At 29.3% G+C, this 13,702-nt stretch overlaps 1 protein-coding gene across 5 annotated transcripts in view; it reads right to left on the bottom strand.

Moving 5' to 3' along the window:
• Positions 1-13,702, bottom strand: part of LOC129969347 (glutamate receptor ionotropic, kainate 2-like) — a 417,754-nt gene that overhangs the window by 11,386 nt on the left and 392,666 nt on the right. For 3 of the 5 annotated variants that reach the window (XM_056083889.1, XM_056083887.1, XM_056083888.1), the window contains exons 12-13: positions 9,514-9,736; positions 6,597-6,862 (exon numbers count right to left, since the gene is read on the bottom strand). In XM_056083889.1, coding sequence (XP_055939864.1) covers positions 6,597-6,862; positions 9,514-9,736 — 489 coding nt within the window. Of the gene's footprint in view, positions 1-6,592; positions 6,863-9,513; positions 9,737-13,702 lie in introns of all 5 variants that reach the window. The other 2 variants (XM_056083886.1, XM_056083885.1) reach the window with 1 other exon arrangement.

Here is a 13,702-nt window from a genome sequence, read left to right as displayed (position 1 = left end):
ATTTTTCGAATCAATAAACAAATCCTTGCATTAGATGAATAATTATGCATCGAAATACTCTTCCCAGAGCAAAGGATTAATACATATTTTTCGTAAAAATTAATGAAATAAATCCACTCGATCTGTGCGATAAATAATCCAAAATGTGTTATTTTTTTCATGAAACTAACTTTACTAGGCTTATTGAAATGTCACATGTATGCTTTGATTATCATTCTTTTTATGACTTTTCCAGCTTTAATTAGCTACTTTTGGAAATCCAAAATTGTATTGCGTTTTCAAATGATATATGAAATGATTTTTGTTTCTCATTCGTGGATGGCAACAAGGCATATATTTTCACAAACTTAGTAATTAGCTTTATTTCTTCCTAATTATTAAAAACATTTTTATTTTCGAATTTGCTCAAAGGATTCGGGTAGCCATAGGTAAGAAGAAGCATTCTAATTAGTAAATGAATCATAATGCTTTTGTAAATTAAAATCCGAAACTTTAATTAAATTATTTTTTATTTTAATTTTCGGAACTTGGCCTCATTGTTTCCCAAGCTTTTACTTTCAACAAATAAGTATCAAATATTGGGATGTTAACAACTGCGGTTATATGTTGCCATGGTTATAGCATGAAAAATAGCATCAAAATATGGTAAGCAATGAATGTACTTTGTTTCTGTAAAGTTTTAAGAGGCGAAATTCCATGTCTTTGTTCCACCGAAATTATATTACATTGGCTGCAAAATACCAATAAGGAATCAAGCGCCTGTCTATAATAAATTATCTAACGGGAGGTTAAAAACTTAAAATACGAAGAAAAAACTGATATCAACCGATAAAACCTGTTTTTCGCTTCTAGAGGCTAATATCATCAAAAATAAAGAGTTTAGTATAAACTTAATATAAATAATAGAATTAAGATACTTTGTATAAAAGTAAGTAATATTATAATATCAATTGTTTTACCATATTACAACATGACCATTCAGAAAATAATATTAATAAAATATTTACTTTTGTTTCCTCCTTTCCTTATTAAAATTGTTTAAATTTGTGTGGACAAAAATTTAAAAACTGAAGAAAAACAGCTAAATAAATAATAAAAAAAGCAGAAACTTTCATTGGCAACATCTTGCAAAAAATGATTAGGATTTTCAAAAATTGCACGTGCTTTAGTTCTTTTGATTGCATTCATAGAATGCATTTTCACAGTTGTTTCGACAAATAAGATAAGTTTTGAACCATTACCATTCAAGATAATTCAATTTTGGTTATTCTAGTGTCAGTGTTGAGTCTACCACTCTATCATAAGCAAAATTGTGAAATGTTGTGGAGTTTCTGAAACAAAGTGGAACAACTTTTTATATTAAATCTTTTGGTTCAAAATCTGCCTTTTTGTACCCAAAAATATTCATTTAATGTGATCACTACATTGTTTAATATTATCATTTTTGAATTAAGAAGTTGACTGACGTTAAACCAACTGATGTCGGCTTGACTGACAGAAATTGATTGGCGTTTCAATTAACGTTAATGATTTATGTCCTTAATTGCTTGCTCCACTTACAAAAAAATCTTTGGGATTTCTCCAATAGGAAGGGGTTTACACATTTTTTAATCTGGACCAGAGCGATCTGGATTGGCTTATGGAGGCAGACACATACCAAGTACATCTTGAAATCGGTTGACCAATTACAAAACTTTAGTGTCTGCGATTGAATTATGACAGCAAAATGAACAAAAAAAAAGATTAATTTGAATGTTAAAATTGAAATTCTACACATGTATGAAAGCGTATTTAAAAGGGGTCAACGCAACGTTGTGGAACAGTTGGAAGTTTCTCAGATTTTTCTTGTGGAATTTTGACAAATTTTGAGTTTTGTTGCGCAGATAAAGTATGAACAGTGATTATTTGTATGTGGTAAAAAATATTGCAGTGAAAGGCATAGTGAATATTTGATAATTTGAAATGCAGTATTCATCATAGTTCTACAAAAATGTGTTAACTATATATAAATGAAATTTTATAAATAATTGTAGATAAGAAATGATTAATGTATTCTTTAATTTTCTATTTTTGGAGTAAATTATAGATACCCCTGAAGTAAGTATTTTTTCCATCTCCCTTGATGAGAAAATATTGTTGATTGCATACTCTAGCGGACTGGTTTACACGGCCGAATTAAGTCGTAAACAATATAAATCTCGGACCAAATTCTATTTTTGGCTCAAACGATTTCAAATTTGATAATTTTTTTTATTGGGTACTTGCCTAAGCCGAATATTCTTAGCATAACAAATTATTTATATTTAGCTAACTAATTAAAACATATTAAGTGTTACTAAATAAAGTGAATAACAAATCTTACACAATATTTGCCTATTTCTAATTTTAACAAAAGGACGGAAAACTTTGATTACTTAACATTTTATTAAATTACAAAATTTAGTACTAATTAAGGGATATTGCTCCTTATATGTTATCATAAATGCAAATTATGCGCGCTTAACAAAAACTACTGCGACGTTTAAGTATAGTTGTATACCTTCTGCAACCAAAAAACGTTTGCATTAAACATTGTTAAGTAACTTTTGATTAATTTTGATTTTTATCAATTCTCCTATATTTTTATTTTGAAATTATAATGTTTTAAATCGTTTTTATCACTTTTCTCAAAATTTATCGTTAATAATCTAGAGAAATTCCTTTATAAATAGCAAATTTGCATAAATAAAATAATTTCTGCATAATAACCAATGTCAATTTAAGATTTAAAACTACATAAATTAATTAAAAAATAATAAAATTAATAATTTTATTCATTAATTTATGTATGTATATTTAAACATACATAAATTAATGAACAAAATTGGTTGAAATTAACTTTAAAATAGTTGGCTGTAATTAGGAAAAAATATTTACAAGTTCAATCTAAGGAAAGGAATTAAATAAAAAAAAATAATAAATAAGATTAAGAAAAAAAGAAATCTTCAAGCATGCGTATTAATTATGCAATGATATACTTCCTTTATCCCAGGGAATTTTCTATTTATTTTTTATGGAATTGTTTACTGTCATTTTATCACTTCCTATTGGCACTAAACAAATAGTTGATTCAAACAATTCAGGCACGCAGGTTAACGATATTATTATAAATATCTATTTTTTTATCGTCATTAATGATTGTCAATTAAATTTTGTGTCGGTTTTTAAATTATTCAATAAACAGTAGAGAAAAAAAAACCACCACCAACTTTGCCATTTCCAATTACCAAGCAACCGCTCATCTTAAGAATGAAAATTGAAAGGAAAATCTTGAAAGTTAAAGTTAAATTCAATTCTTTGTTTGAGTACATGTCAGCAGGAAAGAGTAATTTCCTTTCTTGTTAAAAGCATCGGCAGAAAAAGTTACACCAAGATGCTTTAAGGTAAAATTTCAAAGTCTCCCCTTTACCGCACCGATTATCTGTTCGAATCTCCGAAAAGACCCTAACAGACACGCAGATGAATATTTAATGTTCCTTCTTTCGACAGTCGGACAAGTTTCTATTTATTTTTGTCACATCTCTTAATGGGTTTCTCTCGTTTTTCCCCCATTGTACCATCTCTCTAATGTCCCGGTAATAATCGCGTGCTCGGAATCTGTCTCTTTATCATTCTTTTCATCGAGTTGAGATGAGATGTATTTTTTTATCTTATCACCTATCGTCTGATTTTTTCTGTAATGCGACTTAATTCAATATGAAAAATTAGGCTATTTGCAGGGTGGAAAAATACAACAAATGGGAAAAGATAGCTTCATGGAGTGATGATGATTTGCGGAAATAGTCAAACAAAATAATAATAATAATAATAAAGAAAATAGTTTCGATAGTAATGGAATGAAATCAGACAAATTTGAGTTTTATGCAAATAACAAAATCAAATTGATCTTTATTGTTAGTAAATATATCTTTAATAAAAAGAAAATACTGCGATTGATTTAAGGAACTTTTATTCTATCATAAAAGAAAGAACTACTAGTTTAAATTTCATTGATTTACTGAAAAAAAGATAAAACCTTAACACTTCATTAATCGTGTGTGTGTTTATCAAACAAACGTGGTCGCGATGTATCCCACTGATACATCAGCATTTATTGTTAACTTTAGAAAATAATACAGTTTAGGAATAGAATATTACAGATATATAAACGCAATTTACAGTAAACACAAATAAAAACACATTTTTTTCCCAAACCAACTAGGAAAATAGCGAAAAAGAATGTGCCCTTAAATTTAGCAAAATCTAGTTATTGGAAAAAAGAAGTAATCTTGTATCCGTCAGATAAGTTGTGACTAACGGAATGTTAATGAAAAAGGAACTTGACTTTAAATGAACAAATATACATATAGAATTCGTTTTTCTTAATGAAAAATATTTCATGAATTATATGGAATATAATTAATGTGATCTTCAACGGTGTTTTCCATATTTTCATTCATTAATCACATTTCTTGTGAACATCATAATGAAATAACGTCTATAAATCCAACTTCTTTTGTTTAATGCGAATGGGAAATTTTAAACTGAAAAATATTGTTTTCATTTTTATCGGATTTATTTTTGTTGATTAGTCTCCTTTGCTCAGAATTTGTAGCACCCTCTGATGACTTGTAGTGCTATGACTCAATTTAGATCTAGCGATGGCATGTGCTCTATGCTTTGATTCATGCTTTTTATATATATATACAAAGGGAATTCAAATGAAAAGGTGCGAAACGTCGTAACAACGTAAGCGTTAGCATAATTGTCTATACCGCTATGGGAGAACGTAGCGAGACATCTGGGGATGCAATTGGAGTCTCCGGCGTTGATCGGAGCATGCGCAGGAGAAAGCAGAGGCTCTTATAAAAAGAGCCACCCAACTGACGTGGCAGGTCCTCTACTTGTGGAATTCCTCGAGTACAGAAGAGCTATTAACTCCGATGTGTACAGTGAGACACTCCGAAGACTACGCAAGACTGGGGCTACTGACGGAAGGTGTAATTCTGTTACATCCACACATCTCCAGGGTCACAAACACGAAACTAGCCAAGTTCAAGTGGGAGCAGCTCGACCATCCGTCCTACAGCCCGGACATGTTGCCTTGCGATTTTCATGTGTTGGGTCCCTTGAAAAAACATCTGAAAGGGGAGCCTTCAACTCGGATGGCGAACTCAAGGACGCTGTGAAAGACTGGGTCTCGTCTCGGCCACCTGGGAGCAAGGAATCCTACGACTCGTTAATCAATGGGATCGTTGTGTTCAGGCCTATGGTTATACTTTGAATAAAGTCTTCATTTATACCCACAGTGTCGTTTCGTACTTTTTCCATTTGAGCACCCTTTGTATATTCAATTAGCAAAACGTTAAATATAAAAATAAATTTATAAAAATCACATTTCTGTATTTATATACTTTGATATCGTTTTCATTAACATGAAGGGTCATGACGCCATAAAATTATTGGATAAATTATAAAATTTGCATATTATTTTGATCTAACGTTCTCAAACAAATTTTGTCAGATTACGATTCAAATTGTCAAATGAAACTAAAATTAAAATATTTTTTTAGAGGTAAGGATGCGAAAAACCAATGCCTGATTTGTTTAAAATATGAGAAGATTCAAACTTAAGAATGAGTAATAAAGATATTTTTCTTTTGCTTGAATGGGCTAATAAATGAACAGAATCGCTACTGAAGTGTCTGCGGAAATCCTGCAAACTATACATTGGACTTCTCTAGTAAAATAGTGGCTTTTAATCCAACGGAATTATACGGTATCGTATAAATGATTTTATATTGTCAGAAAGGCGACATTGCATCATTCGGCAAAGCCGCATAATATAACATTAAAGTAAACATTAATTATTGTATTAACTTAACTTTAATCGTCATTATATTGGTTACATTGATATTTATGATTTATTGAATTTTAATTTTGTACAAAACAATAAGCAGTACTTAGATTTTAAAAAAAATAAGCACAGAGTTTAGGATTGTTTAAAATTCAAAATTATTCAATTGTACGTGCACATATTCGAAAATACAAAATTCAATATTTAATAAATATTAATCAAGAGACGATGATAATTAAATTAAATGTTTGACTACAAAATCTTACTTGCAATTAAAAAAAAATTCGTTTATTGAGTTTATAAATAACTTATGGCAATTATAATTCAAGTATCGTGCGCGCACGGAATATACAGAAGTGCTACAAGCGGTGACATCAACGTGAAATGATGTAATTCATGTTACTGATCTCTAAGAATTACTCTACGATTTAAAACAATCTGTTATATTGATTGTATTACGCATGGTATCGATTTTTTTTGATAATAAATTTAATACCATTATACGAATTAGTTATAAATTCACTAGAATCATATTCAGGAGTGTTTAACTATGAACAGGAATATGTCTTCTCTGGCATGCTAGGTTATGCCCAAGATAGCTACAACTTAAAATCTCTATTATATTAATCCTATATTAATATTCTAGGAAACATGGAAGTGATTGTTTAAAAAATATATACTTTCAATTACAAGACAAAGAGACAAAAGCGTGCATACCTACCCTCGCAGACTGCGCGCTCTTCTTGGAGTTCCAGCAAAATTCAGCAATCGCTGTTAGCACTGCAACAGCCAGACCACACATTAGCACCACGAATACTCCGCCTATATTGTCCACCCCCAAGGCATTCGCTTTTCCATCTTTGTTCTTATCGTCTCTGGAGCACGTAATACCAGGACTCTTCCACCACTTGTTGTACAGCATCTGAATGACTCCTTTCTCTTGCAAGTCAAGGATGGCTAAGGATATTTTATCTCTCCAAGGCGAACCTGCAAGGTAAGGATTTATAATTGCTTTTATTTATGGCCGTTCAGAGATAATGTATTTAAAAAAATATATTATTTTGTGCATCACTGTTATTAGAAAGGGGGCATATATTTAAAATATCTTTTCCAACACGGCAGAAAAAAATGTCATTTCTTCGTAATTTTCTGCTGCTGTCTTATGACTATATGTTATATTTAATCCTCAAGAGAGATTCTGAAGAAAGAGATAGATATTTCTATAAACGGAATTCTGATAGTCTATTTTGGAAAATTTTTAGTTTCTTTAGTGTTTTTTTTTTCAGTTTGTATTTTTGGTATTGACATCTTTTGCTGCTGTCTTATGGCTAGGTCACATGACTCTTTAATATTTGTTATATTTACTCCTCAAGAGAGATTATAAAAAAAAGAGACTAATATTTCTATAAATGGAATTCTGGTAGTCTATTTTGAAAAATTATTGAAGTTTAATTTTTGTATTTTTAGTATTGATACCTTTTGTTGCTGTCTTATGGCTATGTCACATGGTACTTTAATATTTGTTATATTTCATTTTAAAGAGGGATTCTAAAAAAAAGTAATAAATATTTATATAAACGGAATTCTGATGGTCTATTTTGAAAATTTACTGATACATCTCTATTGCTTTTTTTTTAAATAAAGTTTGTGTTTCGAAACATATTTTGTCATGAGTGTTTGATATTGATATGTTTGGAATTAATATCTTCATTGCAATTCTTTTTTACTTATAAAAATCGTATCTTTCTCATAATGCAGCATTTTTTAAAAATAATTTTATCATACCTTTCAATATGGTATGATATGATTATATTAGACACTGTAATTCTAAGAACATATTTAAAAGAATAATGAAATAGGAATGAAACACATTACTAAACTTAGTTTAGATTCTAAAACTTTAGATCATGTTATTACAATGAGTCGTGAAATAATCATTAGAAAAGAGTAGTTAAAAGTTTAATAACTATTAAATGCCTAAAAATAAAGGCACCGCAGTAAGGAAAAAAGAATCATGCATGCAAAAGTATTAATATAAAAACTTCAAAATTTACTAAGAGATAAATTTTTTCTACATATTAATTTTTTAAAAATTACAGGAAAGGTAATAAATAGTGTAATTAATTACAAAAATACTTATTAGCTATGTGATTAATATGGGAAATTTCTTGCTACTCCATAAAGATGGGAAAAGTAACTCTTGGGATAGGTTTCTGTATATACCGAGAATATCAGATAAATATGGGAATTCTTATCTGTTTCATGTATTTGAACCAAAGTCTAAAAAACTAAGGCTCAAGAAATTCCTCATTGATTATGCATTTGTAACTCCTAAATGGAACTCAAAATAAAAATGAAATGATCTTATCAATGATAGTTTAAAAGATACTAGTCACAGAAGTACCATTTCATTGATTTGATATAATTCATAGAATCTATAAAGAGGGTGTTTCCGAATTTTCCAGACAAATTCAGAGGATGAAAATGTGCCCTAGAACATGGGGGATGTAGACCTCATTTAGTGTGAGAAAATCGTGAAAATAAAGAAAGACCAATAATAAGTAGAAAAACATTTGATGTAATACAGGGTTACAGTACAGGCAATGCATCACAGTTCAACATGAGAAAGGGAACGGCGAGAAATTTATGGGAATTGTTCAAAGTTTGCGGCAGCGATAGTCATTGCACAACCACATTGAATGTTGGTAACCTGCGTCTGGCTACATTAGCTATTCATCTAAATACTCTATTTTTGCGATTTTTATCAACCAAACATGATTTGCAACCTTATATTTTATGGTAATTTTCATTTCCTTGATGACAACTGTCATCACTTTGAATGTGTCGGTCGGATATGGCAACACACTGTATATGCTTATTCTCTCTGAATGGAAACACCTCAAAGATGAGGATGAGAAGCCTCAGGTATGGTGGTTGGTTTTCGCCACCCTGGTAGGTACAGAAAAAGGTGGGGGTCGGCTGCTTCCATCGAAGACGGCACGTACTTTCCAAGGGAAGGGTTGTACCGTGACTAGGGGTTGTTCCTTAGGACTCAACCACAATTCCCGCTAGTGTTTCTGTTGCAGCTGTCTGGTCATTCAGATTTCTCCGTGTGCCTTCGGACGGGTCAGAGTAGCCGGTTATTGGTATATGCCTATTCCTAACATAAATGTCGCTGACATTTATCCTTTGTTTAAGTGAAAGGCATCTCACATCAGAAAAAATTCCATAAAATCCAAATAATTGTTTATTTCATGGTAAAATATACATGACCAGTGCTTAACCAGGTTACATATTTACGTTTGTAAGCATTCGTTTTTTGAAATATTCAAATATAAATTTAAGATTCAAATTACTAATGTCTAGTTAAAAATTTGATTTAATTTTAAACTATGAACCTACAAACTAAAAATGTATAAATAATCTCAAGAAGTGCAATTTTAGTAGATACGCAATTAATAAGAACGATACTTTACAATTTTTCTTATTTAAAGGAAAAGAACATTGGTAACTGGCATGGAGCTTAATGTGTTAATAACTTGCTAAAATAAAAATGTGTTTTTATAACAGCAAATATATAATCTTCGATAGAAGAATTAACACATACAAAACGGTTCAGAACCAAATATAGCCCTTACCCATTGGAGTAGCAATTCCATAACCTTTGGAGTCTAGTAATCCCCCCACTTGTGTCAAATTGCAGTCTCTTTGCACCATGTAGTCTAGCATTGTCGATTCCATGAGAAAAGCGTAGTTTCCTTCCAAAACACGCTGAACTCCTTCTTCGTAGGAACTGACAAAGACGGAAGGCCGGTTTTCCATGAATCTCCACATCTTGAGGTATGTTTCAATTTTCGAATCCTGCATTTGAAAAATCAGCAAAACTTACTTGAGAAAATGTTCTTAATTTCATAGCAAGACTTGAGAATGAGTGCAAAATCAATTTAATTCGTATTTCATACTAAATCATATAGCTCAAGAAATGTTATTTATTATATTATGCAAGATATATTTTCAGCACATCATACGTTTAAAAAGTTTAGAATAATTTTATGTATTTTAGAAAATGAGTTTCAATTTTTACAGCTTTAAAATGAATTTGTAAAACGCAAAAGCAATATAATCTAAAAATAATTATTTTCTAATTACTTATATTCAGGTTTCACTTTAACTGTGACTTCTGAATTACACCGGCATTTATTTTCCGATGATGAATCTAATAAGTGCGGGAACCAAAAGAGCGTTTCAGCAAAATTCCTGTCTAACGATATATATATACTATATGTTATGAATGCTATCATACAGTCTCGTTTTCCTACTTTCTATATTCCTATTTGGTTGCAGTTCTAACCGAGAACTTTTCAAAAGCTTCTTAAAAATTGAAATCATCCCTTATTAAGAATCTAAGGATATCGATTCTTAAAAGAGATAAAGATTCTTAAAGAGACTGCCATAAACCTTGTATTTTCCAGAACGATTAGTTTTGCCTCCCTAACCAGTAGTCATTATACTTAGAGGAGTTTAAGTGTGCTAGAAAAGATATTATATATACGTCATAATATTTATGGCACGTTTGTTTGAGATTTTCTCTTATCTGATGTAATTTGCTTATAAAAAAATAAATGTTATGAGAAAAGAATTGGCCGAATTTCGAGTGAGCACGAGGAAAAATAAAAGTTTCAGTTATTTTTCTTTTGGCTTTAATGATAGGGACAGATTTGAAACGATTGTAATATCAAATTCTAATTATTTAAAAATGCCAAATAAGAGAATTCTACTGAAAGAGTTTGATGTCGTTAGTGGCATACAGCTAACTGCGCGAATAACTTAATGCTCTGATCTGCTTTTCACGTAGATAAAATGTAGAGTTGCTATGTAATATCCCACAGTGCGTCTCTTGTGTAGGAAATGTAGAATGGGGGACATTTTTTTTAAGTTGATGAGCTTCGCATTCACTTAAGAAAATGTATACTTCAAACTCCTGAGTAATATTTATCTCCTGTTTTATCTTAATTACTGTTAGTTTAGCTCATTTTGAGGAATTGTAAATTCTCATTCGAGTTGTTCTGCTATCACGTAGTTAATTAAAATAGAATTAGTTATCCTTGTTGGAATTAAGGGGGGGGGGAATTCAATGCTTTAATGCTCCCTTCCGAGATCATTATAATGATTTGAGTGAGTAATTTTTAAAGTCATATTTGAAAGCTAATAAACGCATACACGTGATTTAACAGTGAAATTAAAATTAAATACTTATTATTTTACATGCTGTCTCATTTGATTCTTATTTATTAAGAAAGGGAAGTTCATTCAATTTCAAATTACTAAATGACTACTTTTTCCTATAAAAAAAAAGAAAAAAAAAAGAAAAGAAAGAAATAAACGTGTATGCGCTTTTCATAATAAAAAGAGAGTAACCTATAAAGAAACTGATCGGTAATGAAGTTACCCTTAGCGGTTACTAACTTTCACCAACTTGATTCAAAAATTAAATAAATCTTAAATTTTAATAACTGTCTTTATTATAAGTTTTCTTTGTTATTCATTGATCTTTTTGAATTACTTTAAACATCCATCGTTTCCATTCAGAAAAAATGCAATCTGGTGCTCAATTTAGAATAAAATCTTACGTATATTACATAAATAAATTTAATATAAATAAAATCATTGTGGCTACGTATTTATGTATATATGTTTCAAATCTTCTCCTAAACAAGTAAGCTTATTGTACAATAATTTTATAATTAATTTTTAAGTAAAAAAATAATAATGTCATTTTTTTTCAAAATACTAAACTTAATTAAACAACTAAATTAGAAATTAAAAAAAACATTCTATTTTTTCTCAGCAGGAACTTCAATTGAGCAAATTATTTAAAAATAAATATTTTTACATCATCTAAAAATAAAAACTTTTACTTTTTTAAATAATACCAGTTTAATTACCGAAAAATGTATTAATAATTTTTCAAGACTTAATAATTAAAAAGCAGACGATTAAAAAATAAGGAACTCTCCGTTGCTAAGCAACCATATAACTTTAAACTACTCTTTTTTTTTTTTTTTTTGATTTTTGTTTTATATTCTTAAACATTTTTGGAAACGAATTTTATTATTTTAAAAGATTTCCAGAACATATTTGATGATATTAAAATTTACTGTCGTTGAAATCTGCCATTTTTATCTACATAATCTACAAAGCCCTAACTAAGTAATATTATAAATTCAAAAAAGGTATAGAACATTGGATAGTTAGAAATTTAGAGCAATGTTTTAACGACGTCTAAAAGAAAAATAAGCTCATTGCACAAATTCAAAAGCATGCAGGAAAAATAAAAACGTTTTGCGAACAAATTATATATTTTTAGTAGCCAAAGAATAAAAATACATACGAAGAACAGTAGATAGAACACATTAAAAAAAGTTCTGGAAGAAATAAAAAATAAAGTTTAAAAGACAATTAAAACTTATATTAGAAGCTACTAGAAATTTAATTGATTTTCATGTTATTTTTTAATTAAAAATTAACAGTTTTAAGCATTTATTAATAAAAAAAATAGCTACTTTCATTAAGAATTTCTTCCACGGTATTTGCGAGCAAGATATGAAATGAAATAATAAATATTAAAATCTTAGTATAAAAGTAGTTATATGCAGTTTTAAAACTCATTTGGGAGAAATGTTGCTTTTATTAAATAACTAGCCGGTTCGCCAATCTTAATGCTCGTTAGAATTTTAATTAATTAAATATTTTATGTAATTCCTACTTTAATAGCTTCTTCATCAAAATATTTTAAAACTTCACATTTTCATTGTCATATAATTCACTCATAATATTATAAAGTCCTTCATTCATAACATAATATGTATATCTGTAATTTTCTGTTAGATCGTGTAGAATTTATGCTTTAAATTAAAGTGGAAATGATTAATCAGCAATTAATATAATAATATGATTACTGAAAAGAGAATCACTGAGCATTTAAACCTTATGGGCACTAAAGAATCTTTCTTAATTTATGTAATATCTCGAGAATTTGTCAACAAAATTTTCCAAGATTCATCATGAGCAGATCGAATAATTAACAATATTTAATTTTAAATGCATCAAACACCAAGAAAATAAACAATATCGTTTAAAATAAACGGTCGAAAACAGGTTTAAAAAAACTACTTAAAAAACGATGTACTTAAAACTATAAGCATATACAAATACATATATAATATAACATAAGTACAATTTAATTACAAAAGCATACAACTAACCTAAAAATAATTTAAATCAAGTCCGCAGAAAGAAAGTTTTAAGTTCTTTTATTCTGTTTTATTTTAATTCAAAAGTACTTCAGAAGGAATCTGAAAGATCGATTAATTAACAATGTTTAATTTTAAATGCATAACATATTAAGAAAATAAAAAGAATCGTTTAAAATAATCGGTCGGAAAATGCTAAGCCTAGCCTCATTAGTGTGGGAAAAAAACCTAAGCCTTACCCATTTGGTGGTGGGGAAATGAAGACGTTTTTGGCGGGAAAGTTAGTTTTAATTTATAATTAAAATTTTAATAAAAGAATTAAAAAAAAAAGAGCCCAGGTACACATTTCGAGCTCCAAGGTATATATGTATCAAATTTGATAGCTATAGGTCAAACGGTCTGTCCTGTACAGCGCCAACACACACACGCACACATTGCGCTTTATTATAAGTATAGATAATAATAAAACATTTCAGACGATCAAATGTTCTTTTTTATATTGTAATATTTTGCCCAAAAGCATATTTTACATTAAAAATATTAGAAATGAAAGTATTTTAATCTCTAAAAACGA

This window comes from Argiope bruennichi, chromosome 5 (genome assembly GCF_947563725.1).
Source record: "Argiope bruennichi chromosome 5, qqArgBrue1.1, whole genome shotgun sequence".
Classification (NCBI taxonomy): Eukaryota; Metazoa; Arthropoda; class Arachnida; order Araneae; family Araneidae; genus Argiope; species Argiope bruennichi.
The sequence above is the reverse complement of the archived record's forward strand: the minus strand, read 5'-3'. Positions and strand labels throughout refer to the sequence as shown.